The sequence below is a fragment of the Cygnus atratus genome, chromosome 5 (assembly GCF_013377495.2).
Source record: "Cygnus atratus isolate AKBS03 ecotype Queensland, Australia chromosome 5, CAtr_DNAZoo_HiC_assembly, whole genome shotgun sequence".
NCBI classification, from domain to species: Eukaryota; Metazoa; Chordata; class Aves; order Anseriformes; family Anatidae; genus Cygnus; species Cygnus atratus.
The window spans coordinates 37798782-37826287 of record NC_066366.1 but is presented as its reverse complement, the minus strand read 5'-3'; the positions used below and the strand labels follow the sequence as shown (position 1 = coordinate 37826287).

The window sequence follows — 27506 nt, the reverse complement described above, 5'->3', positions numbered from 1 at the left end:
GGAGCGGGGTGCACGTACAGCCTGAGAACGGTGTCTCCTCTGTTCCCCAGCCTCTCGCCCTCGTTCATACCCATCAAGAGCCGCCTGGGGCTGCCTACGGCTTCAAATCCCTCTTCCAAAGCCAGGAGTGGGGTGACATCATAGCTGCAGCAGGCCAGGACATGCTGCCGCTTGCTGGCGTCACTGTCTCCCCCTTGCCTGCCTCTGCCCGGGGAAGCACCAGCAGGGGCACAGGGGGCTCACTGGCCCCAAGCAAACCTCCCTGGGCCGTGCCCCCGTCCCTCCTGTCCTCATTTCCCCCACACTCACCACCCTGCTGCTGGCAGCTGCTTGGGGGAAACCCTAGAGTCGGGCGCACGCCGCCAGTCCGACCTCGCCGCGGCTTCACCCCACCCGCGCCGGCTGCTCCAGCATGCCTCGCATTTTTAGAAAGCGAAGCAGCTCTCCCAAACAATCCCAAAGGCGGTGAGTGTTCCTGGCAGGGCTCCCACCGATACCTGGGCTTTCCCCTCCATACCCTGGGCCATGGCTTTGTTCGGAGAGAGCAGCAGCGCCCAGAGGTCTTCCTTTCTCTGGGCACATCGGGAATTAGGCTCAGGAAGGATTTCCAGAGGTGAAGTGGGTGCTTAAGGGTCTCCAGTACCTTCCTGATGCTCCCCTCCAGCCTGGCTTGCTGGTGAGGAGCTGCTTCCAGTGCAGCATGGACACACAGGCTGCTGGTGGCTCCTCAGGGCTTTCAAAACTATTCCCAGCAAAAAAAAGTGTTTTCTTGGCAAAACTCGGCATTTCTGTGTCTCCTACAGTCACATGTGTCAGGTGGAGGTGAGGGATGGGGACAATAGGACAAGTGGGAGATGTCTGGGTGCAGATGCTCCTGCTGGAGATGAAGGAAGGAGCCAAAAAACAGCATTAGGCAGGTGCTGGGGAAGGCTGGGGGATGAAAACAACCCCCCAAATTTTGGGGGCTCATTCAGCAAAGCCCCTGGAGAAATAACCCCTAGCAGCATCACCCCCAGCCTTGCTCTGCACAGCCCTGGGGATGAGGTGGTCCCTGGTGGCAAACAGAGGAGGGGGAAAAACCCATCTTCCCACTTCCATCCTCCTCTTCACCAGGCTCCCCCCAGAGCACGTCAGTGATGAAACCGGATTGGTTGGGGACCTGCCTGGGACATGGAAGGTGACCAGAAGGTGGGAGAGGCACTGGGGACCCCTCCGCTGCCTTGGCTGTCACCTTCTTGTGGTCTCTGGGGATATCCAGCTCATGTAATGGGCAACGCCACAGACATTGCCCCTCACCTGCAGGTGCCCAGCCCCATGGAGTGTCCCCAGCCCCGTGGAGTGTCCCCAGCCCCACAAGTCTCCTCAATACCTCTCAGAGAGCAAGCTTTGCATGTGCAGTGCCCCAGTGAGCCGCTGGGACATGTCCTTGCCACCAGCCTCCCGTGCACACGGCCAGCCTGAAGGCTCCCCATAAGGAAGGGGGAGAGGTGACACGTCACCACGCTGTGCCACCAGCCTTCATCAGCAAGGAGGAGGGAAGCAGGCACAGCCAGAGCCGCAAACCCCATTAAAGAGGTGCTTTATAGCCCACCCTCGTTGTTCCCTCAACGGGTGTTAAGAAGCTGCGTGGGGCTTCCCGGGCAGGTGCTGGAGCTTTCTCAGCAGCCTGGCACAGCCCCAAGAGCCTGCCAGATAAAAGCCCAGCAAGTCCAGGGATGCTGCCGTCCCCGTGCTGGAGCCCCCCCACCCCCGCCAGCTTGTCCCCCTTAAACCTCCTGAGAGGAGGCTGAGAGAGGCTGGCCTCTGCCCGGCTCTCATTAAAATGCCTGCGGTGGCTGGCAGCCGCTGCCAGGGCGGCACGTGGCGAGGGGCAGCGGGCACGCGAGCCAGCACGCGTCTCGGCTGCTCCAGCGGCGCCGGCTCCCCCCCGGCTGTGCCGGCTCGGCAGCCAGGCTGCTGAGCTGCTGAGCAGCCCCAGAGGTGGGCAGGGGGGTTCTGGAGAGGGTTTCCAAGAGCTGGGGGCATTAAGGATTTCTGGAGCGACATGGAGGTGGCTGTTCTCCTCCGTGGTTTTTGTTCAGCTGCCGTGACTGCTCCTGAAGGCGAGGACGTGCGCCTAAAGTGATGCATTAACATGCCTCGCTGGACCGAGGCATGGCAGGGGATGATGAGGACTGGGGGGGGAATGCAAAACCCCAGCCCTTGACTGTGTTGTGCCCGGCATCTTGGCGGCAGGTTAAATGGAAGGAAGGGTGGTGGCGGGGCCAGGCACTGCACACGTCATCCCCAGAGCTGCTGGGAAAATCCCTCTCTGCAAAACGCCGGCTCCCTGCCTCTCGTGCTGGGTGGGAGCCTGCTCACGCCGGCAGCATGATGCAATGCTGCTTACTGTCACCCTTACTCACCGCACTCCAGGAAGCTCCTGGGTTTTCTCAGAGCTTCCCAATGCTTAGGAAATACTGAGTTTTCCCTCTGCCGTCCTCTTGCTGTTTCCCCCACTGGCGATGCCCAGTGCGGTCCCACCGGGTGAAATCCCGGTGTTCTGCAGCCTGGTCAACTCGCCCTCTCCTGGCTGATGCTCTCCTGGCTGCAGCAAGGGATAAACTGCCTCCCTGTTACACCCTCCATCAGTGCAAAGCAGGCTTTCTGCACTAATCACTGCTAAGCCAAATTCTGCAACATCCCCCTATGTCTACCCCAGCCAGCCATGAGCATGGGCCCTCTCCTGTTTTTTCTGCTTCCACCCATCTCCATGCAATGGAGGGAGACACCCCCTGCTCATCCATCTCCCTGCTCACACTGCATGCCCCTGCTTCCTCCTCTCCATCCTGCTCAGCCTTTGTGCCTGGGCTCTGCTTTCACCCTCCCTTCATTTAGCACCGAATTTCATCACCCCCATTGCCAGCTCCTTCTTTCTTTTTCCTTTTTTTTTTTTTCTTTTTTTTTCCCCAAGCGGTTGGGATGAGAGAGCCGATGAATCAGCCCTGTTCCTGATTCACGTGAATTCCCCATTTCCCGAAGCGTCACCCCCAGCAGCTTTGGGGTGACCTCACAGACCGGTCCCAGACCCCCACCCTGCCCGCTCCCACTGCCTGTTCCTCTCCCTGCTCCCAAACGAGTGGAGAACTTCCTTAAAAAAAAAAAGGAAAAATGGCAGAAAGGCAGAAAGGAAGCCCTCCACCCACACAAACACAGACACGCTCCCAGAGCTGCTGGGCTTGATTTTCCTCCGGTGACTGTGTCTGCTTTGGACCAGCCTTACTCGTTCTAAGTAAAGGAAAACATGTCATTTCCAGGAGTGACTTATTACTAATGACACCATCACTGGGTTATGTGGTTCGTGCCACAAAAACCTGTCAAGCACTTTTAGCAGGCTCCCATTTTAAGTGGTGATGGAGGGGAAGTTTCTTGATTCAACCATTCGGTAATCTAGGTCATCCCAGGCTCAGCGTATTTTTAAGCCACTCCAGTTAATATCTCCTTCCTCCGCTTGCCCTTCACCCTGGCACTGAAAAACGTTGCCGAGCCTGCCTCTGAAAGCAATCCCTCTGCAGCTGGGCATGCAGCAAACGCGCTAGTGAAGCGAAATGGCTCCGTCGGGCAGCTGCAGTGCTGCAGCGCCGTTTTATTCAATTGCTCCTTGCACACCTCTCTGCCCTCGCCCATCCTCGTCCCCGCGCGATCCCCTCGCACCAGTGCCCTCCTCCGGGGATGAGGATGCAGCACCCTTGGTGAGCCCTGCTGAGGAGGTGCCGCGGGACAGAGTCTGCTCCGGTGCCCGCAGAGCAGCACCGCGCAGCGCCTGGACGTGGCGCCCACATCCTGCTCGCCTCCAGCTGCCTCCCAAATGGCTCCTGCCCATCGCCCGTGGCTGGAAGTGCATGCTCTCGCCCCCTCCGAACGCCCGCCGATCGCCTCCATGTCCCTGCTCGCTGGCCGCCTGCTCTCTTTGTATGGCCAGCCATCGCGCTCCGCTCCCCATCAGCCGCTCTCCGTCCCCCGGGTGAAGCAGGGACAGGCTGTGTGTCCCCCCTCTTCCCCCTCCATCCCCATCGGAAGGAAAGGAGCCGGCCGGCTGACAAACCTCGCATGTCCCTGCTCTCCTTCATCCTCCGCACCCTTATTTTCAGCTTCATCTGCCCCTCGTGCATGTCTGTCCAGAACTGGTCCTCGGCCGGGGCGAGCATTACGTCCACAGGCATCCAGGCAGCTGGGCTGCGGCTCGCGGGGGCACCTCTCGCCCTAGCAAAACAACAGCTGGCGGGCAAAAAAAACCCTGAAGCCACCTCGCCAAAAAAGCAGCCCCCGCAGCAAAGCACTGAAAGCCTCCCCCCTGCGCCAGCTTTCGGGAAAAAAAAAAAAAAAACACAAAAAAACTAAAAAGATGGGAGTGGGGCTGGGGCGGGGACGGCTTTGCCCCTTCCCCTGCCTGCTCTGCGCTGGCTCCCTGCGTGTGCGGCTCCCGCTCCAGCCTGAATGAGCTCAGCACATGAGCAGCAGCCCTGCTGATCCATCCACCACGGCGGCTCATAGCTAACGGGTCAGGCATGCAACCGCATTCCTTACTCAGCACACAGACACGCAGGATAACTCAGGGGCTGCGCGCCTGACATATGCTTCGCTCCCTGCTTAAAGGCGCAACAGCTCTTTTCCCTCCTGCCCTGGCCGATGGAAAGACTGATGGAGAGCGGAAGGATGCGGCCATGTTTCCCCCCCCCTCCGCCCCCTGCTGCTGCAGGAGGACCTGTGCGTCCGGCTGGATTTGGTCCCGTCGGGTTAATTTGGGGACAGGGGGTTGGAGGGAGGAAGCGCTGGGGCTAGTGACAAAAGGGACATGTCACCAGGGTGGCCGTGCTGCCCCTCGGCATCCCTGCGGGACCCCGCAGGTGATGGGCACCCCATGGCTGTGCCCCTTCCCCATGCTGCGGGCACAACATGGTCCCACAGGGGCAGTCAGCTCTGAACCCCAACACAAGGAACGAAAATGCTCCCACCTCCGTACCAAGGGGGAAACTGAGGCAGAAAGGTTAAAACTACTTCTCCGGTGTATACCAGGAGATGGAGCAGTACACAGCCTGGGACCTGACCGTCAGCTCATCCTTATCCTCAGACCTTGGTGGTGTCTCCACCAAGCATGGCACCCTCGGTGGACACCAGTCCTGGAGTGGTCTCAAACAGCTGGAGACCCTCGAGCCTCAACAACTGGAGGTGAAAGGTTCTTGCAATGGGTTGCTCATGGCTCCATCCCACCCAGATCTATCTGCCTGGTCCTGGAGGAGCAAGAGCATGGGTTGGAGGAGATGCATCCTCCCGTCCAAAAGTACGAGAGGAGGCATTTATGAATGGCCTTCCTCAGTCGCACTGGGGTCTGTCCCCGCATGGCGACTTCAGAAGCAGGTGAGGGCTGGTGAGTGCTCTGCTCTGCACGTGTACAGGGGGAAAATTACTTACACCCACTTTTCCCACCTGTGGGACTCCTTAATACGTCTCCAGGCTGCTCCTTGCAAGTTTATGGGTCTGATCCCAGGCCTCCAGAAAATCATTCAGGATTATAGTAAGCAGAGGAGGCGGGGGGGCACGCATTGTGCCTTTGAAAATCTGCAGCTTTACGGGCTGAAAAAGCCCAGGCTGAGCCATATGTGAGTGACTTCAGTGTTTTTCCTTTGAATGACATCACATGAGATGAGGTCATCGGCATTAACTAAGAGCTCTCCCCTCCCCCCAACCCGCCTTCCCACCCTGCGCGGAGCCAGCCTCCTAACGAGCCAGCCTCCTAACAAGCCTTGTTGTTGTAACAAATACGGTTTGATGATTATCAGATGTGGGGCAGAGGTTGGGGAAAATTCGAAGCATGCTCCAGCAGGACTGGGAGAGAGGGGAGCCACGTTCCCCCCAAAGCAACACTGGGTGATCGGCTCCTGCCACAGCTCCCCTGGGTGTGCAGGGTGCCACCACTCTCGGTGGTGGCCCCGTGTATGCCACCCCCGTCCTCGCAGTGGAGGATGCAGAGGGCAATGTGAGATGCTGGTGGGCAGCGTGGATGGCCGCCGGTGCTGGAGATGCCTTTGTTACTGCTGGGCCACAGCAGTGGAGGCCTTTCTGTCACAATCACCATCACCATCTCCATAGCGAACTCCATCACCATCTCCATCGCCATCTCCATTGCCAACTCCATCGCCATCTCCAAAGTCAACTCCATTGCCATCTCCATCACCATTTCCATCATCATCTCCATCGACAACTCCATTGCCAACCCCACCACTATTTCCATCACCATCTCCACCACCATCTCCATTGCCATCTCCATCACCATCTCCACCACCTTCTCCATCGCCATCTCCATCGCCATCTCCATTACCATCTCCACTGGCACCTCCATGCCGGTGGGCAGTTTGGCTCTGACCCATTGCTTTTGGAGCTCTTCTGGGGTGGAAACCATCAGCAGACCACGCAGGGGAGGTGATGCAGGAAGCAGGTGGTGAAATCGGGAGTGTCGTCCTCAACCTGACCCCCCAGCAGCCCACAGGCATGTATCTGCCTTCCCTTGCTCCCCTCTGGTTGCCGGTGGGGACTGACTCACTCAGGCTTGCAGAAGCCCAAGGCACAAGTTATTTTGGTACAGGCAGATACCTTCAGGTTGTGTTTGGACCCAGTTTTCTGCACAGAGCTGCTGGGAGCCCCAGCCAGGGAGCTGAGCATGGCACTTCCAGGAGGAGGTGGTCAACCACGTGGAGATGCCACCTGCAGCCACCTTTCCCCAGGCAGAGCCCTCCTCCCTGTTCCCTCTTGCCTATGGTCTTCTGGGCAGTGGCCAGCGTTTCCTCTCCCCACCCAGCACCAGGACTTTGCCAGAATCGCGATCGCTGGCCTTCACACGTGGTAGGCCAGGGCCTCAGGAAAAGGGGAGGCAGGTTTCTCCAAAGGAAGGAAATCATAACTGGGCATGGGTTCCTGCCCATCGCGATCTCCTCCTGGGGAAGTTTCCTTCCTCCCTCCCTCCTGCTTTCCAGAAATGGGAAATTAAATTACACGATGACTTTTGAAGCCTTGGCAACCGGCAGGCTGCTCTTCCACGGCCCCCATCTCCTCCCTCTGCCCCATTCCTCTGTGCCGTTTCGCTCGCCTTTTCTGGGTCCGATTGTTAAAAACGTGGCCGGGGAGGGGGAAGGGAAGCTCCACGGGGTAATTATAGAATCGGGAAAACAAGTTGTCTGATGACAGCGTTGCTAAACAGGGAGGTTTAGAGCATAGGTCTGGAATACAATCAGCTCACACATACATGACCTGGCTTAACCCCTCCCAGGGATGCAGCCGCTGGTTCCTCTGGGGCTGAAACCCTCACAGACATCTCCTGGCCATGGTGGAGGGGTGGGAAGAGGCCACCTCGCTCCTCTGCAGGGATGCAGGGCCACATCTGGGCTGGGTGGCGAGGGCTGGACACCGGTACCCACCGGGATGGGGCTGGAGGGATCGAGAGCACGGTGTGGCAGCATCCCAAAGGCAGCCAGCACTGCAGCATCCCTGTCCTGCCCCGGCCACCGCGGTCCCCCACGGATCACACTCTACGTGCATCCCTCTAAGTATCTGGGCATTTACAGACAGCCTCCTACTTCACCTCCACGAGCATCCTCAGGCCTGTGTACCCCGCAGAGGCTCTGCTGGAGCCCAAGGACCAAATCCATCAGCTAGCACGGAATAAAGCACTTTCCACAGCAGGGAGCTGCTCCTGCCACATTTTGTCATCTGAACTAAACTCAAAAGTATGGGTGTTTGGGGTACTTTTTTTCTTTGGGTTTTAGACTATGTTTTTCGAGCTCCTTTTAGGACTGTCCCTATGCAGAAAAAAAAAAAAAAAAGAATAAAGAAGTGTGTTTTTTTTTCTTTTTAATCATCTTCCCCCACGTCTTTGTTCCTAGAGTAATTCTAGCCAGCGCTGAGCCCAGTCAGCACTGAGCAGCTCAGCTCTTGCAATGGAAATTCCCTTTTCTTTTTCACTACTTGTTTCATCTGCTCTGAAGTCACCTGGCTTTGGAAGATTCCCTTGAAATTCCCCGATTCTCAAATCTCCTAAATAACTGCTCCAGGCTTGCAAATGAGATCAGCCCCCTCCAGATCAAGCCCACTGAATGGTTACAACTCTGTGGCCACTGTTGCCCTTCAGTCTTGATGATGATGTTGTTGTTGTTGATGATGATGACGATGATGATGATGATGGGAGTGAGCCTTTTCTCCTCTCTGCTCCCCAGCTCCCTGGGGAGGGCAGGGCTTACCCCATAGGAAGAGGAGGGACCTCACTAAAAAGCAGATGGAGTTTCCAGTATAACTCATCCCATCGTGCTCCCAACTCCACTGTCTCTCTGACACCAAAATTTCCAATTTCCAACTGCTTCTCCCAGTTGAGCCATCTCCCCAACCTTGGGCAAAAATCGGACACCCACAAGCTTTTAGCTCCACTGGAGAGGTTCCTCAAGAGACCTCCTCCAGCAGGGAAGACCAACGGGTTGAAACCAAACACCACCACTGTTCCTGGCCATGGCACTGCTGGGCTGGAGAAGACCTGGGCCAGGGCCAGCATGGCCAAGGAGCCTGGCGGGAGGAGGATGGAGAGCGGAGGGCTGGGAGGGATTTCTCACTGATGATATTGTTACATTCTTTCCGAATCCTGGGAGTAAACAGCCGCTCCAAATTTAGAAAGAACAGGGCTGGAAAATTTAAACATTCCTTGAAGAATTGGTACAAACGGCGAGGGGGGCGGGGGGCTGAAGATGATCTCACACGCGCTCCCGAGCCAGATGAAAAGCTCATGACTGGAGCTCAGAAAGCAAGCAAGGGGCCTGTTTCAGGTCGGTGTGCGACACTGCATGGATAAAGCACGGATAAACCTGGACCGAAGAGAGCCCGCGCAATGCGGTGGGACCGGTACTGCCCCCACCCTCCAGGTGAGCTGCCGAGGGCTCCCCACCGGTTTCCTCCTTGCTCCGTACTGGGACCAGTGGCTGCATGTGGCTAAGCAGCACAGCGAAGAGCACCACCATCCCCAGAGCCCTGCTTGGTCCCAGCATCATCCTGAGGAGCATCCCTCACCCACCGCTTCACTCGGCTGTGGAGGAGGTCAGGGAGATTTGGCTCTGCTTGCTGCCATTCAGCAAGGAGCTGGGGATGCTCAGCACCCGGCAGCTCAGCACCGTGCCGCGGCTCTGGCCGGGCTCCAGCACAAGAGCTGGCATCTCTGGAGCCATCAGTGGCCGATGGAGCCAGACTGCTGCCGCTTCATAAACAGATAATGGCTGTTAATAAAAACAAAGTGGGAGCTCGCAAAGGGAAAAAAAAAAAAAAAGCAAAGCAAAAAAAAAAAGGAAAAAAAAAAAGCAAGGGTTTGTGCTGAAATAAACAAAGGTTAAAGAACAGTCAGGCTCCTGAAGGAATAGCAAAGCTGGGCTGGAGGGAGGGAGGGGGCATTACGTAATGCAGGAAAAATGTTGGCTCCATTCAGTTTTCCACCACTTCATGTGATGTCAGGAAAACCATATAAATCAACAGGCTTTCTGCTCCCACGGATGGAGGGCAGCAAGCAGCACTATTTATACTTACACGATTAAAAAAAAAATGTAAGGGGGGGGAGAGATGATGATGATTTGCAAGACTGGGAATAATTGACTCAGATTCCTCCTTCCGAGCCCCTGCTGGAATTGCTGCTCAGGGGTTGTTAACCCTTGAGGAGCCCCTGCCCTCGCTCCTGCCACCCCCAGCAACCCGGGCTCTGGCCTCCAGCCTCCACCAACTGTTCTGAGGCGGGTTCATCTGAAAAACGGCGCAGAAACGAGCAAGGGCCAAGCATGAAGTTTGGGGACACTGAGGCATGAAAAACTAAAAACAATGCGCCTAAAGCAAGCTGGTTGGGACTCCTAGGTCCTGACCCTGCTGGGGATGATGTGAGATAGGGACCTGAATGGCTCTGTTTTGAGGGCAATTGGGGTGGGCACACTGGTCTGGGGATGCTCAGCAGTCAGTTCCCAGCACCTTTTAGCAGTGGGAACCCCATCTGTGGGGGTAATGAAGGCTTGTAGGTAGCAGATCTAATATTTGTATGCGGAAAAGGAGTGAAGCCAAACTTAAGGTTGATTTTCAGCAACAAAATTTGCGCTAATGGTCTAAAACCACAGCATGAAGTGAGGGACAGAGATCAGCTCGTTAGCCCATAAATACATAGTCTGCTTGCATTGGACCCAGAGCAATGAAGAGGTCTCTGGATTCCTCCATGTGCACGTACATCACACCTGATGCCATGGAGGGGATGGGAAGGGTGGCACTGGGAGCAACCTGGGCAGGATGAGGTGCCTGGGCCAGGATGGGTCGGGTTGAGATCAGACCTGATGCCCTGGTGGGGTGCTGGGGTCCTCAGCAAACCCTCCCAGGCTGGCGCACCGTGCTCGTGAGGCAGGGAGGGTCCTGGCAAGGGATTGGGATCCAGCCCCGTGTACACATCCTCTCCTCAGACCTCCCAAGCGCCACAAACTCGGGTCAAAAATAACCCGGCTGCTGCCCACATTACAGGAAGGAGGAAACTGCGTGTGTCAGAAAGCGCACCCAGCCTCCCTCTGGATGCTTTCAGCAGTGTTTTTGAGTCATGATTTCCATATAAAACTCAGCAGCCATGACCCAGTGTGCTACATTTCAGTTCCCCTTTTTTTTTTTTCTCTCCACGCATTAGCAGCCTGTGTTCCCCATTAGCAGGCTCCGGGCCACGCGGCTCACGACGCTGCGGCACAAGGAGCAGGGGATGCTTTGCCAAAACCTCAGCAATTACCAGCTGGGAACGCGGCTCTTTGAGGGCTTCTGCAGGGGAAAGGCAGGGTGGAAGGGAAGGGCTGAGAAACCTGTTAACAGGTTTTAATTGGGGGGTTTAAAACATCACCTAGCACCTTGTGCAGGCAGATGTGCTCCTGCTTGGGGGTCTTTGGTGCAGCGGCTGGGGAGGATGGAGATGGTAGCCAAAAAATGAGAGTGCTTGTTTGCTTGCATGGGCTGGGCATTGGTGGCAGTGACGGTGACACCATCCTAACAACACACGAGAGTGTGGGTTTTTTTCAGGTCCACTGCAATGGCTGCTTTCTGACCCGTCCCGGTGACCCAATCTGCCTTCACCTTTTCGGCATCATGCACCAAGCTGTGCCCTTGGTTATGCCATGAAGACCTTGGGCAAGCTCACAGCATCTTCCCCAAGCAGTGGCCTCAGCAGAGCTCCATGCTAATTCTCTTTATCATGACTTCAAGTAGTCCTTGCTTGCTTTTGAAACCCTCACCCTGTCAGACCTGGGTGCTTTATTCCCATTATTTCTCTGCTCTCCCCATCACAGCTCCAGTTCAAAGCTGGGAGGTGGACAGCTGGCCAGGCAGCCATCCCAGCTGCCGGGAATTAAAAGCAGCTTTCACTTTCCCTTCAAGGTGATGTGCTCGTCACACGTGCTGCATGGCCACAACACTATAAATCCAGAATAATTGCACAAGCATCAAGTGAAATGGTAACCCAGAGCCCCAGACAGATGTAGGAAGTGGTCTGGATGCACCACAGGGCCCATCACCCTACAACGTTTCCGGTGCCAGCAGCAGCACCATCACCACCACAGTCATCATCACCATCACCACCACCATCATCGTCACCACTGCCTGCCCTCGAGCAGCTCCGCTCCTACCTGTGAGGATGGAGACGCTGTGGAAACAGCTGTCCAGCTTGCCCAGGAGGATGGAGAGGAAGCTGTCGGCGGCCAAGCCGGTCACGTCCCGCGTGCTCTGGTCGTAGACCACCACGTCCTGGTGCTCCTCTGCCTCCACCTGCAGGGAATGGCAAAAAAAACGGGCGCTGGAGAAACTGAGGACTCGCTTCTGCCCATGGAGCATTTACATCGACCACAGCCAGAGGACAGCCCCACTGGTTGGGGTACTACATGGCCGAGACTGTCCCGCAGGTACAAATGGGTATTTCAGCACCAACGCCAGTTGCAGCAGCCATGCCAACAGCGAGCAAATCTGAGTGCCTTACCTAAAATCCTGCTCCCCCACAGTGCCCACCATCGGTTTGCCATTATTTATCCAGAAGTCACCCATGCCCCCACCCTGTGCAGCCATCCCATCAGCCGTGCTCATCCACCATCCTGTCCGATGGGCAGGTCCATGCAGGAGAAGAAAAGACCCCCCCTGGGGAGGCGCGGCTCAGCACACCCGCTGAGCAGCCTGACGGATGGCAAACACGTCCATCACACTGTGGGAGGAGTGGGCAGTGGCTGGAAAGCCAGGGGGATCCAGCAGCTGGATAATGCCCAGCCCTGTGGGCACGGGGAGTCCTTCTGGTGCAAAGCCCTGCCACGTGCTGTGCTCCCATTAAAATGTGAGGGTTGGAGCTGCTGCCTCCCATCGTGGTGATCAGTGCAACCTTTCCCATGCATACCTGATCAGCAGGGACTGAAACCTCGTTAGGAGACTCCTCAAGCTAAGCACCACTCACAGACACTCTCCTCCTTTTGCTCCATCACTTGCATGCCCTATCTCACCACCCTTGGGTTACTACAGATATTAAAGCAACCACAAACGCAACGCTTGGAATCAATCCCCCCATCCCTTGAGAAGGTTTCTGCAGCACCCAGAGGTGTGCAGATGTCTTCCCAAGGCAGATCCAGCCCAAGGCACAGTGAAGCAGCAGCTGGGCTGCTTTGACACCCTGCTGCAGGTGCTTCCCTGCCCTGAAACGTGAGCCACATCCCAATAAAACTGCAGCGCGCACAGATTTAGCTGAGCTCATTGCGGCCGCTCACCGCAGGGCTGAGGACAGCTTCGTGCCCTCGAAAGTCACCGCTGCCTTCACAGGGCACTGGGAAGTGAGTTTGGCCATGCAGGTCAGTGGGATGAACGGAGGGAAGAAAAGGAAGTGGCAGGAGGAGAGGGAGGAGGAAAGGATGGGGGAATTTTAAAATAAGGCATTGAAAATTGCCTAAGGTGCCCTGGGTAAAATCAGCGGCCGTTTCTCTAAGCGTCATCAATATTCTTTACATTATTAATAATAAGCCATGCTGTTTTTATAAGGGTAGCTCAGCGTGGGTGAAACTCCTCACAAGAAGCAGAGGTGACCCGGGGAAGCCACCTGGGGGTGAACCAGCCAAGAACATACCTTTAGGAACATCTCATCCCAAGGAAACCTCTGCTCCTGCCATCCAGAGCAGCACAGCATCCTGAAAACCCAGCCTGAAGCATCTCCCCAAAAGCAAGGCAAGGAGGGGACTGAGCAGGGACTCACACCCCCGGCAGAGGGGCAAGCAGGGGAGATAACAGTTCTGGCCAAGCAGAATTATCCCACAATAGGATTTAGTGTTCCCTCTGCACGGGGAGGCTTTGTTTTGGCCATTACTGCACGGTTGCTGAGCAACGGCAGATATGTGTGACACGGTTTACATCTTATTAAAGTTATAAGGTTTCACTCGATGTAAATGCCAAACAAGCACTGGCCTTGCGTGGCCCGACTGTAGAAAATAAATATCCTGCTCGGTGGGGCATGGGCTGCGGAAATGGGCTGAGAGGAGAGATAGGCTTGAAGAAAAATACACTTTGCATGGGAAGGGTTCATTTTTCTAGTGGCACATCACACGTGGCAGTGCTGGCATTCCCAGTCCCATGGGTCAGATGGAGCAGGGACAACAGGGATTTCATCCAACCCTAGAATCACCTTGGTTGGAAAAGACCTTCAAGATCATTCAGTCCAACCATCATCATAAGTCCAACTATCATCAAGTCCAACCACTCATCATCAAGTCCAACCCATGTGAAGTCCAACCATCATCATAAAGTCCAACCAACATCATCAAGTCCAACCATCGCCAAGTCCAATCATCAAGTCCCATCCCCAAACATTTCCCTCCTCTGCTGCCCGAGCCCCACCTGTGAACACCTCCATGAGCCACTGCACAAGAAAGGAAGGATGCTGAAGGGTTGCTGGTGGGATGCAGCGTTTGGAAAGGATGACACACAGCTTGCCACGAGGCACAGCTGGCCTTGATGGTGCTACTTTGGACTTGATGATCTTGAAAGTCTTTTCCAACCTAGAGGATTCTGCTTCAGGTGCTATGGTCCCACCAAGACACCCATGTCTCTGCCCCCAAGCCTTGCAGGAACATCCTTGGGGAGCCCATGGGACATTGCTGGGGAGCCCATCACCTCCCCTGGAGGTATCTCCCCATGGACATTTTGTCCTGGGCACCGGGTGGTTTGATACACCCCGGTGTTGGCTCTGCCTGCTCCGCGCTCCCCGGCTGCTAAGCAGGGATGATGCCACTTGTGTGAAGTGCTCTGAGCCCTCCAGGTGATCTGGGATAAGATAAGAGTGAAGTACTCTTATTTTCTCAATTACCCCGGACATCGCAGCCACATTTTGTTTCAAAACATGGTGAATCACCCCACTGAAATAACACCGCTTCCATAAACATCAAGAGCAGCCGGGCACGTGGCTCAGAACTAAGCCCCGGCTTTCCCTTGAGCAAGGCAGCTGCTTCCAGGGCCAGGCTCCTCCAGTAAATAAATAAATGTCCCCACAGCCCCGGTAGAACGTTGTCATGCCTCTAGCTGCTGCTGTAGCCATTCCCAGAGACAGCTGCATTTCAGGAAATGAGAACAGGTCAAGATGTGGGAAGACTTTCCAAAGAGATCTTAAAAAAGTGAGCTTCTCAGCATTTCCCTCCAGAAATCAAAATAAACCCCCAAGCAGGAATTTCCCACAACCTCTTCCCCTGAAACGGCACCAAGGAGCTGAATTATTCCAGCTGATAGCGGGAGAAAGGTTTAAAAACAAAAACAGAGCAGGTAGCACAGCACATTTTTGTGCTGAGGGCAACTATTGCTGTAATAATTGGAATTCCTGGGAATAAAATAAAAGCAATCTGTTGGAAAATGGATTACTGCTGCAGTTTCCTAGCCCTGACCATGGGCAGCGATGGAGTTCAGCATCTCTGCCCAGTGGGGATGCAGTGCACAAGAGGGCTCGGGGAGAGGTGGTTTTATCTGTGCCCACATTTCCAGGGCAGATGAAAGGCAGATTGCGACGAAAGAAGAAAGGGTGATATATTTTTCCCCATTTCTTCTTTCCTAGCAAAAGGTCCTTGCCCAAGACTTGCTGTTATCCTGCAGCATTGCCCCAAAGCAGTGCACCTAGGAGGGTTGCCAGTGGTGCCCTCCCTTCACATCGGGACCAAAAACTGCCCTGCTTTACCCTCTGCCCAGCCAGGCGAAGGGCAAAACACGACCAGTGCCTGGTGGGGGCCGGGATGCGCAGGTCTGGGGTTTTCTGGGCTATGCAAGCGAGGTGGGAGTGCGTCGAGGTGGGCTGCCAGCAGTGCCCCTTCCTTCTGGGCAGTACCGCGGTGCTCCTGGCCGCCTTTGTCTCGGCAGCCCCGGCTGGGAGCAGGAAGCGGGAGGAGGGCGGGAGGCCCGTCAGGAGGAATAATGGGGCTGGACAATTGCGCCACTGATGTCACCCTTCCTGCCATCTGCTCCTAGCGCCAGCCATGCCCCTGTCCCTCCCTGTCCCTACCACTTTGCTGATCACCCTTTGGCAGGTGCACCGGCGAGCCCTGGAAATAAAGGCTCCCCCTCTCCACGTTGCCCAAAGCAGCACGTTTTTCCCCAGATCCTGACCCGCCCTCTTGCCCCAGGGGATGTGCCCATGTCTCCGTCCTCCCGCTGCCACCGCTCAGCCTCCTGCCACCCACCACATGGGGACAGCGGCACAAAAGGCTTGAACACCCCAAACCACAGCCAGCACCCTGCTTTGTGCCAGCTGAGGATAAGGCCGTGACCCCCCCCTCCTTTTCCCCCCAGCTTCCCGGGGGGCAATTGGCTTAACCTCATAAGAACACCCTGAAGCTTAATTAATTCCTGGGCTGAGTGTCCCCAAAACACCTACGCGGTTTGCGTCGCATCCCTGCTTGGTACCTGGAGCACTGCTTAATGATGCAGGACAAGGAGGAGGTGGCTGCTCCCTGCACGGGGACACCAGCAGCCCCCGGGTGACCATGAAGGTTGGGGACAACCTTTAGCAGGGCAGAGCAGGGGCGGGAGCCACCTGTGCTGGCGCAGGAGCATCCTTTGGGAGCCGCTGCCGCCCGCTGCGGCATCTCTGCGGCTGCGAGCTGCAGAGCTGCAGGCGGACCTGCATCAGCTGATGTTAACTCTTGGCGCTCCCCATCCTCCTCTTCCTCCCCCCACCTCAAAGTCGCATCGCTTGTGCTGCTGCTGCTGCTGCTGCTCCACGTGACGGCGGCCACTGCAGAGGTGACCCTGGCCGGGAGGAGGGCGGCCGTGCTGCGCCGGCTCCCGGCTCGCCAAAACTGATTATTCTTTGCTTTATTCACTCAGGGGATTGACGAAGGGCTCAAGCCACTGGGGAATCGTTCCCCACAATCCCCTCCGAAGCGCCCAGCCCGCAGCATGGCTGGAGCAGCTTGGAGCAAGGCTGGGCCCCCCCTCCCCAGCTCCTTGATCCTGGCAGGGTGATGTCACTGGCAGCCAATGCGGGCCGCGGTGGCTTCGCGGGGTGGCGGGGGGGGGGACATGCCGCAGATGGCTCCAGCTGGGCCCAGCATTTGATTAATCGCCTGAATTACCCTCGTTTTGCCGTAAAATTACGGGGATGGGAGGGGTGCCGGGGAATGGTAAAAGCAGGAGCTCATCGGCAAAGGAGCGGGCTGCTGCAGGGGTGCAGCACCCCAAAATGCGGGGCAGGGGGAGGCAGGGGGTCCCCTTGCCAAAACCGTGCTGCGGAGGGGATGTGACACTTTGGGGATGCTTGGCGGATGGGGTGACGGGTCCCTGGGGAGCCAGGAGAGGAGAGGGGCCAGGCTACCCTCCCCCTGGTCACTGACAGAGGGCAGGACCCTGCCTGAGCCTCCGCAGGGGCACCCAGCACTATTTCGGCCAGCCAGCCATGGCTCGGAGCCACCTCTATTATTTAACCAGGAGAGATAGAGAGAGGAGCCTGGGAGAGATAATATGCCATGACACCGGATAAGAGCTCCTGGCGTCACAAGGGAGGAGGATTACATGTCCCTGAATGGAGTTAGAGATGACAGAGGGGAGGGGAAGAGTTTTTAGCAAGGGATTAAGCTTACAGCTCCAGGAAGGCTTTGGGGGGCTGTCTGCCAGTGCAGGGCAAGCCCTGAGGCTGACATACCTGTTCGACTGGCCTGGGGAGGGGGGTCCTGCATCACTGGGGTGGGGGCAATGATCAGATCCCTGAGGACAGCCCTGTGGGCTCGTGCTCCAGCTCCCAGAGGGGTGGATGGGGTGCCAGAGGGAAGCCAGCAGGTAACGGGGTGCAGGGAGGGAGGAGTGGGTCGCATGAGCCAGGCATGGCCGGATGGAAATGCATCCCCCCACCCTGCATCTTTCTACTGGGGGAGAGGTTTCCACAAGGACAGGCGAGGGCCAGACCCCGTACCTTCATCTTGGAGGCGGGCTGGATGAGCTCCGTGATGGAGACCTTGTCCTGCTGGAGCCGCCTCTTGACCAGCTTGGAGCAGCAGATGTTGACAGAGCTGAGGACGTGCCAGGAGTTGTACTCCACGAAGGAGCGGCTGTCGATGACCAGGGTGCCCTCTGCCCCGTTCCTCAGGAGGCTGGCCAGCTTCTTCGGATCCATCACTTTGCGTGGCAGCCTGTCCCCGGCCATACCGGGCCCGTCCCCTCTGCGGTGAGCGGGGGCAAGGGGCGCGAGGGCAGGGCAGGGGCCGGCACCCGTCTCCCCGAGGGGAAGCAGCGGTGGGGCGAGGTGCGAGCAGGGCAGCTCCTGTCCCGGGCTCTTCACACTGCTAATGCCCAGGGTGCCGACTCATTGTGCTGAACCTGGAGGGAGAGGGAAGGGGGAAAACGGCTGTCAGGTGGCAGGAAAACCAGGTGCTCACCTGGGGCTGAGTCCTCGAGGAGGACCTCAGGAGGGCACAAGGATGCAGACACACTTCCCAGGCATGTCCTCGCATCTGTGGCTCAAGAGCTTCCCAGGCCAAAGGTTTTCTCTTTGTGTTTAATAGCCCTCAGTGGAGCTTTCCTCCAAGAATTTGTCTAATAGCTTCTGGAAGCCATGTCAGATTTAACAGGCAGGGAGCAGCCTTTTCCCTGTTTTTCCCCAAGCCTGCTGGCTCAGGGCTCCTCCAGGGGACCCTGGTTTCTTCTGCTGGGAGAAGCCACCCATGCCTGCCCCGTGTTTGCCCTCCCCGTGCACCTCACAACTCAGAAGCCCCTTGGGTCACAGCACCCGCAGAGCCGCTCCTCACACAGGCACCTCTTGGCAGTCCTTAGGTTTTAATGGCACGCATCATTGCAGGACAGTTTTAATGGCATTAGGTTTTAATGCTGTGGCGGCCATTCAGAAAATAAGCAGGGCTATTACCAGGCTCCTCTTGTTCCTGCCAGACGGTGTTTTAGAGCAAACCCACAAGCTGTTGCATGGGAGCTTTAATGCATCTGAATTAGGAGGACTATGACTACCGTGCCTGAAAAGGCCAGCGTAAAGACCTTCATTGGCTTCTGCAGGACTGGGATTTGGTCTATGGACTGGAGGAGGCTTATGAGGCACCCTGATCAGGGTAAGCCAGCAGTTCTTGGAAGCTCCCACACCGTTAGCCCTCGTGGTGCAGGCCCCAAAGGAGGCCACGGAGATGCCTGGGGAGGGCACGGTACTGCAGCAACAAGGCTACACGGTGCCTGGTGCTGTCCCTCTTGCACAGGGAAAGGTGCTGCATGCCTCAGCCTCATGAGGACTTTTACACCAAGGAAACAAAAGGTCCTTACACCAAGCCCAACACTCATTTCTACTGCACCATATCTCTGGGTGAAATGACAGGGACCTCTGCTCCCCATCACCGGACCTGGAGGACTCAGCCAGCTCGCAGGGAAAGGACATGGGGCTGCAGAATATGAGGATGGGGGCTTCAGCATCCACAGGTCTCTGGCCCACAACCCTGGCATTAGTAGCCCCACCACGTCCCTGGGCAGCTCCCCAAAGCAGGGGGTAGATGTCCCTGCATCACACGCATGCTGTTAGCACATCTATTCAACTTAAGGGGAAAAAAAAATCCCCTAAATGCTGCGACAGCGCTGGCCCCTCCTGGCACAAAGTCCTTCACAGCCCCGTTGCATGGCGGCGCCGCTGCCCCCGGCCCCACGGCAGGCGGCTCGCGGTCCCCCCTCGCCTCTCCCCTCCCTGCAGCACTCCTCCAGGGGGGGCTTAAAATTGAAACAGTTCTAATTAGGGGGTGATAGGGGGAGCGAGGCTGGCTCCTGCTGGGATATGACACACCTCATTACGTCGCTGCCGCCTTGCCAGAAGACCCCCTGCTGTACCTTGGCTATAGAGCCAGGGCACTCAGAAAGGATGCAAATTAGCCAGCTTTTCCCCTCCGTCTTTCTTTCACACCCCACTCCCCAAATCGTTTTCTGCTTCCCATCCCCATCAGGACAGCAGGCTGCGAATTCTTCTCAGCTCTTCCAATTACATCCAAGAAATAAAAGGGAGCAGAGGGAGGTGACAGACAAAAAGATGGGGATCATGCCGAGGCAGAGGGATAAGAATGCGAGGCTGAAGTGGGAGGAAGGAGTGATCTGATGCATCGAACACGTCGCACAGTATCTGCGAGATAATAGGATATCTGCTCCCCAGATAATGAGTGAGGGTGAACCTTGTGGGGGTCAGACACAATCAGAGGGGCTTGGGAAAGCCAGAAGATCCCTGATCTCCCAACAGGTCTGGGAGAAGCTTGTTTGGAAGAGGCTTTCCACGCACCGAGTTCTGACAGGAGATCAGGGGGGTGAAGTCAGGGAAGGCACAAGAGGTTCCCCACCTCCGCTGACAGCCACCCAAACAACTGGACAGATGTCCATTTGCTCCAGCACGGCCAGTTAGAGCTGGTGGCAGAGACAGGCGACACAAGCAAGCCTGCTCTGACACCCAGCTCCAGCAGGGAGATGCAGAGCAAGGCAGGCCCATGCTGCCCCCCCCACTTCCTGGAGCCTTTCCCAGTGAGGGAGATGTCCGACAGAGTGTGGCCATAGGCAGCTGTAACCTTGGTGGTAGACCCAAGATTGAGAAGGAACCGGGTCCTTCCAAGTTTGCACGTCACCCTTTTGTACGCCAACCCAAATGCAAATGCCAAGGGATTGGGAAGGAGGAGGCACGGACAGGGAGCATCACAAAGTAAGAGGTCTCCTGCCACCCCACCGCAGTGACCGGGGACTTGTCTCCAGCACAGGGGAAAAGGTTAACCTGGGACCTAAATTGGGGTTTCAGAAGCATAGCTGTGTCCCTCGCTTATCAGTTTATTAAAGCCATCTTAATCTTCTTGAGTGTTCCCGAAGAACATTACCATAATCCTTTAATCCCACCTCTCCCTGGAGTGCCTGTAATGAGGGAGATGGGCGCAAGGCTTAGCTGAATGGGGACAGCAAGGCAGGAGGGGCCACGCTGGATGGAAAGATGGGCAGAGAGCCTAACACACAGCCTGGGCAACCACCGGCACTCTGTCCCTGCTGTTACCTCCACGGACACATGTGCTTTGTGAAGGGTGCCACCAGGAGCCTGGCACAGATGGGTGCTGTGAGCCAGGCTAAGGGCAAACGCCCTCTCCATCCTCTTCTGGTCAGCCAGAAGGAAGAAAACCCCAAACACACCCTGACCTGAGTCTGTTCCCGTGGCAGGACGGACCACGGGAGCTCGGCCCTGCGCCGGTCCAGCAGTCACCAGGGGGAGGCCACTTCCTCAATTACTTCTCTTGCATAAGGCCCCAGCAGAGGTACGTGGTTATGGGATGGGCACGGATCTGGTTTCTCTTGTACCAGAGATGTTAACAGGAAGGCCAGTACATTTCTGAAGCAACCATAAACCTCACCAACCGGTGCATCTACTCATCTCACCAAGCTCATAGCTGTGTCCTGGAGATCTCTACCCTCCACCCGTGGTCCAGTTCAGGAGCTGCTCCTAGCTTCCTACTCCTCCACGCTTTCCTCTTCTCCTAGCCCTTTCCCACTTCTTTTCACTGCTGTTTCCCATTTCCATTCAAAATAAATAGGGTCAGAAGTGACCAAGGTGAAGAGGAAAGGGAAAAACACCTCCAGGAGAACAGCCACAGTGCAGACAACAATTCAGCGGTGCTTCCCAGCCTGCAGGGACATGCAGCAAAGGACCTCAGATGCACTGCTGCTCATCTCCCAAGGTATTTTGGAGACTCAGACCTGCTTCTAGCAAAGAAGAACTTGCAAAATGAAGAAGCTGAAGAGCAGAAGTAGGGTAGGGCTGACTGCTGGTGGAGGATGCAGAGGTGCTGCGATCTGCCCCACGAGCCAGGCTGCACAGAGGTGAAGACATGGGAAGGGTCAAATCTGGCAACGGGGGTGGTGGAAGAAGCACCCACGTGCCTGAGCACAGAGCTAAGGGATCAATGATGCCCTGGGGGCAGGCAGCTGCGAGCCCACCAACCTCCCAAGGAGCTGTGAGTGCCCCATGCCTGGAGGCGCCCAAGGCCAGGCTGGATGGGGCTGGGTGCAGCCTGGGCTGGTGGGAGGTGTCTCTGCCCGTGGCAGGGGGTTGGGACTGGGTGGGCTGTAAGGTCCCTTCCAACCCAAACCCTTCTCAATCCCATTTCCAGTGTGAAACGTGGCACCTCTGCCAAGCTCTCCACCCTTTCTCCATCCCCATCCCCATTTCTTCCAAGTCCTTTGGCACTTAGCAAGCTCCCCTCGGCAGACTCGTGCCGTTTGAGGGATTCCTAAATCACGGGCCTACGGCTAATTATTATTATTTCGCAGCAGCAATCAGGGACGCGGGGCTCATTAACAAGTTAGCACCTCTGGTTTCCCTGGAAACCCGCAGCTGCCAGGCAACGGCTGCGGCTCCGGCCCGAGGCAATGCCACCGCGGTGCCTTCGGCTCTGTCCCAGCCCCAGAGGGATGCTCGCTCCGTGTGCCTCCAGCTCAGCGGGACGGGGCACGACCAACCTTTAGGAAACCCCGGGGTGCCTCCCCTTGCTCCATCCCATCTGCTTCTAAGCTCGGCCCATCCACTGACCCCCTTCTGCTTCGCACAGCGCATCCTGAACGGCGCAGCCGCCTCTCCCTCCTAGCGAGGGGTGCGGGATTTCTCCCACGGAGGGGGATTTGGAGCACGAATGATCCCCTGGGGTGGCAGCGGGACGAAGCTGTGAGGTGCCTGCAGTAGCCGCATTGGAAGTGATGTAACAACTGCCAATCCCTTAGCAGCTGATCAAGATCCCTTTAAAAAGCAGCACAAAAGATTTCTCTGCTGGAGATGGGAAAATGGAGTGTTTTTTTCCTCCTCCTCCTCCAAACGAGGTTAAAAAACACCACTAACCACATTCACTAAGCCAGACACAAAGTCTGCTTGCCCACCTCTCCCCAGAGAAGCTAAAGGGTGGGGAGGAAGGACATTTCATGACCCCCAAGGAGCACGAAGACGAGACAGCAGCACTGGGTTGTCCGTCCGTGGCTGCTGCCCTCTTCTCACCCTCCGAGACCCACAGTGGCTTTCCCAGGACAGACCAGCACCACACAGCCCCATCGACGCTCATCTCGCTTCCCCATTCTCCACTCCTTACACACCACGGGCGCCTTCTCCCCAGGACAAGAGGCCCTCCCCGGAGGAGAGCCCCTGCACAACCCCTCCGTGCAGAGCAGCTTTGGGAAGGGGCAGCCTCCACACGGAGGATGCTGGAAGGAAGGAGTTCCTCCATCGGAGGACGTGGCTGAAGGTTGCACCAGCCACCTTGGGTGGGCTTGGGTTCTGCTCCCAGAACAATTTCTGGAGATCTTAGTGCCGCTGGGTCAGGAAAAGCCAATGGGGAAGCACAGCAGGCTAAACTGCCCGAGTCTAGGTGACAAAGCCACCATCTCCTCCTCTTAGACTCGTACTTTTAAGATGATTTTTATGTTTTTCCCCCATAGCATTAGCACAAGCTTCCATTTTAAAGCCTACAACAGCCAGGACTGAAGGTTATCCCTGACCAGCCAGCCATTTGCCCATGCTGAGGACGGAGTGCCCAGGCAAGCTGCTTTCTAATACCAAAGCTATCCCATTTCCACCCTCCCTGCCAAGCTGAGAGGCAGCCAGGCTCATGCCTCCGAGCCGAAAGCACCTTCCCCTTTGAGCAGCCTGGCACACATCATGGCAGGCTGGAAGGCGGAGGACACGAGGTGTAGGATGAGGGGAACCCAGTCCCACTGATGCTTTAAGGGCCCTCGATCCCCACCGCCTGATATCCCCACCTTCACTGCATCTCCGCTGGATAGGGCCAGCAGAGACTGCTCCGTGGGCTTATCTTGGGATCTCCAGTAGTTTGTTTGCCTTTTTGCAATAAGAATGGACAGAGGCAGCCCAGAAAGGTATGCAGCTGGATGCTTCAGGAGGGCTGGTCTGGCTGCCTTGTCCCAGGACAGCAGACACCATAAATACCTGCTGGGTGCAGGTTGGGTTTCCTGGAGAAAGGCTTCCCACTATTTCCCACGACCCCTACATGCTGAGGGGAAGAAAGACAGGGTCGGGCTGTGGTTCTTCAAGGCAGCAGGTCAAAACATCAGCAGCTACACCACTCTGTGCCCACTGAAACTCTGGCTTTTCTTAGGAGGCCCAAAATTCAACCAAAATGCTGATTTTCCATGGGGTGACACATCCACTAGGGCGGTAACACGTGCTTCGCAAGGCTTTCCTGACCTGGCCCAAGGCTTGCTAAATTTCCTACACGCACACAATAGCTGAATTGTTTGGTATGAATTAGCACTTGTCAGCTGGGGCTCTACCTCTTGTCAAGACACAATGAGAAAGCACAAACTTGGGGTTGCAAAGGATTACCTTTATCAAGAAAAGACACCCAGGACAGGCAATGACCAAGCTAGCATCCCTACCCCACTCCCTCCTCCTGCCCTGGGGGCTGTGGTTTGTCACCAGCTGGTTTCGTTTGTTTAATCTGAGGTGACACGGGGGTCAGACAAAGGGTTTGGCAGCTCTCCCTCCATCCTCACCACACCAGACAAGCACGAGACTAGTGACCACGCTGCCCTGCAGCCCCTACAGCTCCTGGTGTGAGAAGTCCCGCAGGCCAGCCTGTTGGCTGGGCATCACGGTGTTGTGTACCACGGGATTTTCTCAGTTTCAAAATGAATAAATAAATAAAGTGGTGCATCAGGACATAAACCCAAAGCTTCCCCATCCTCCTGCCAGCTTCCACACTAGAAGACCCAAGTGATCACTGGTGGGGCCCCCACGACTGTAAGTGTGTGTGAGCACACCCAGCCTTGCCCCCGTAGGGCTGACCCCAGCGAGGTGCCACCAGATCAGCCCTCCTCACCTTCCCACCTGCCCGGCACGACTCCAGCGGAGCTCGCACTTATCTCTGTATCAGTTACTGCTGAATGAACCCTGCTCAGGTGCCAGACAAAGAGGCAGCCAAGCTCAAAGCAGGAGGGATTGCGAGGATGACACAGAATTACAGGCATCAGCATTCATCAAGCAAGCGGAGAATGCACCGATCTATTTTTAACGGTACAATGCAAATGCTCGACAAAAGGATGTGTCTAGGGAGATTCTGCCTGGTCAGAGATTTGCATTCTTTTTTTTCCCCCCTCATTTTTTTTTCTTTTTTTCCATCAGCCAACTCCACTCGGCGTGCTGGAGGCGCTTTGTCCCTCTAGCACCCCGCAGAATAATTCGGAGTGCCACCTGGGACATCCCTACAGGGTCCGCTGAGCATTAGATGGGGTGTTAGATGGGGATGGCCATTCACTGCTCAGCTTTCCTGCCCCACGTACATGCAGTGAATGTATTTTCCATGGGCCAGCTCGCCTGTCAGCAGTGCTGGCACCCTCTCGGCACCAGCTCTCCGCTCATCAGCCGCCTGTGCCAAGCGAGGCTGGGGATGCTCCCCCCTGCTCCCCATGCAGGGCTCGCAGCCAAGCAGCAGGAGATGGCATGAATAACTCCACTTGAGATACAGCTCAAGCAGGACCAGGCTGCCATCACAAGCTCAGAGTTTGGGGTTGTTGGTGGCAAGGTGAAAACAGTTGAGGATGCTGCATTTCAAAAGAAGGAGAGCGAGGGACCCTCGGTGTTTGGAGCAAAGATGGCCTGTATTTACCCAGCAGAGGCTGGATTTCAAGGGGAGGTGTGTAATTGAAGCAGATACAGGTTTAATGCGTGGGGATGGCTTGACTTGCTTGAAGAAAAAAGCCTACAAGCACCTAATAAGCAGGCTGAAATTCCCACCAGGGCTTCTGCTGCATCAGCTGAATTACCGCTTGCTCGCTTTAGACAGCAGTGCTCCTCAAAGAACTAAATCCCCTGCCATAAAAACAAAACAAAACAAAACAAAAAAAACCACACAACAACAGGCAGATGAAAAGCTGTGGATGTGGGCACACTGCACACCTATGTGCCAGCTGAGTAAGGCCAGGAGGCAGGGACAGAGCAGAAGGACGTAACGCGGCTTTAGCAGCGCGGGACGACGGGCTATAGGGGCTGCATGCCAGGGCCATGCTGTCACTGCAATCTCCATACGGGATCAAAGCAGTGGTCTGCCACGTTTCAGGTCCCCTTGCCATCGCTGCCTAACCACAGGCATTTTACAACAGCCTGGGAGCAGCAGGAAGGAAGGCAGCTATGGAACAGTCATAGCATCATTTAGGTTGGAAAAGGCCTCAGGAGCAAACCCAGTCCAACCTCTGTCCCTCAAAGCAGGCCTGACTTCAACACCAGAATGGGTCGTCTTGTCCTTCTGGTCACCAAATGACACGTTCCCAGTCATCAGCAGGCTCAGAAAGGAGGCTCCCCATAACTCACCCTACAGAAATGCCACCCGGGGAACCTCCTCTGCAAATTGCGAGGGCACCCTGAAGTGCTCCAGAGAAATTCCTGAACGACACGAGGTCTCTGCCCTGAGAAACCTGAAGGCTTGGTTTAAAAGGAAAGTTACAACGAATGCAGGCAAGTCGTGCACATGCACACCAAGGTGGGCGAACGGGGATCACGAGGGCTTTCCATGCACAGCAAGCAGCATGGAATAAAGACATGAGAGGAATGGGACGAAAAAAGAGAGTCGAGGAAGGGTTTCTTGCCCCATATACATTGCTGGTATGCTCTTAATTAAATGAAGTCAGTGCAAAGCACATCGCTTATTTCATACAGCAGAGCCCCTGCACCACTGCTTGCACTACCAGACTCTGCATGCAGGGAACCAGTTTCCCGTGAGCACCTCCAGGTTCTCCCCCAGTCCCTGGGCTCTCACTGCACCTATCTGCTAAAATGCCAGTCCTACAAACAAGCACCACTTGGCACTGCTGGAAACCAGAGGTCCTGAGCAGCAGCAAAACCCCCGGGAGCATTCCTTGCAGCACCCACAGGCTCCCTCCATGCAGGGGATTCTCCTCTCCCTGCTCTGCCTGGCTCTGCGGGCAGCCTCGGCCTCCATTTCCCATTGGCACGGTGGGTTTTACAGCCCCCCCCGTTCCCTCGGCTGTGCTGTAAGCCTGCTCGCCACGCATGCGCAGGGCTCCCTGAGCAAGCTTGAGAAAAATCTTGAGCAGAGAGCTTGTTTAGCTCCTTATCTGATGAACAATCCCAGGCCACTCGCCTGCCTTCCCCAAGCATGTCAGGTGCCTCCTTCCCACTCGGCATCAGGTGGGACAGGTGTATCTTCAGAGACGAAATTTTAAGGCTTGAAAAACAGGTTTTAAAACCCAGAGGGCAGCAGGATGCCGAGGAGCGCCCGCCAGCTTTCCCCGCTGGGTGAGGACGGCGCTGAAGGTCTGGCTGCAGGAGCTCCCTCTGCATAGCAGCAAGGAGAGGAGCAGGGTGAGAAGAGGAACGGGAGCAGGTCCCTGCAGCCAGCTCTCCCAAATGCTGCCATTCATCCCATGGCGGAGGGGAAAAGGACCCACACCTCCTAGGCTGGTCTTCCAGCTGCCCCGCCAGGCAGAGGTGCCAGCATTTGCAAGCTGCTTTTCTTTTATCACCCCAGCAGATTGAGTTTGCTGCAGCTGTTTGAGGATGACGGCGGTGTCCTACAAGCCAGGGCCATAAATCAAGGCTGCCAAGCACTGGAGCACCTCCTTTTCCTGCTCCCATCCCAGATACTGTGAACGTGCTCTGCACCTGCGCACAGCCAGGGCTTTGGGATCCGAGCCTGAACAGAGCTGCGCCACAGAGAAACTAACCTCTGATCCCTACCAGCAGCCTCACTTACGGGCAATGGAACAAAGCAGAAGAGGAAGGCACCTTTAGCACACCCCGTGTTTGTTACGTGGATTAACACAGCTGGTGCAGGGGGAAGGGGTGGGATGGATGGAGTAGGACCTTGCTCAATCCATCCCCGTGCTGAGAGAAGTCATTTGGAGAAATCCTGCTGAGCCGCAGCCCCCTTTGGGGAGGTTTTTTGGGCAGGAGGTCACAGGGGAAACCCTGGTTTTCTGTGGGC

General features: G+C 56.2%; 1 protein-coding gene across 1 annotated transcript in view; it reads right to left on the bottom strand.

Annotated features, from left to right (window-relative positions):
* DUSP8 (dual specificity phosphatase 8) overlaps positions 1 to 27506 on the bottom strand; it is a 35508-nt gene that overhangs the window by 5858 nt on the left and 2144 nt on the right. The window contains exons 2-3 of the mRNA XM_035539919.1: positions 17477 to 17880; positions 11694 to 11832 (exon numbers count right to left, since the gene is read on the bottom strand). Of these exons, the coding sequence (XP_035395812.1) occupies positions 11694 to 11832; positions 17477 to 17707 (370 nt within the window). The 5' untranslated portion in view covers positions 17708 to 17880. The remainder of the gene's footprint in view (positions 1 to 11693; positions 11833 to 17476; positions 17881 to 27506) is intronic.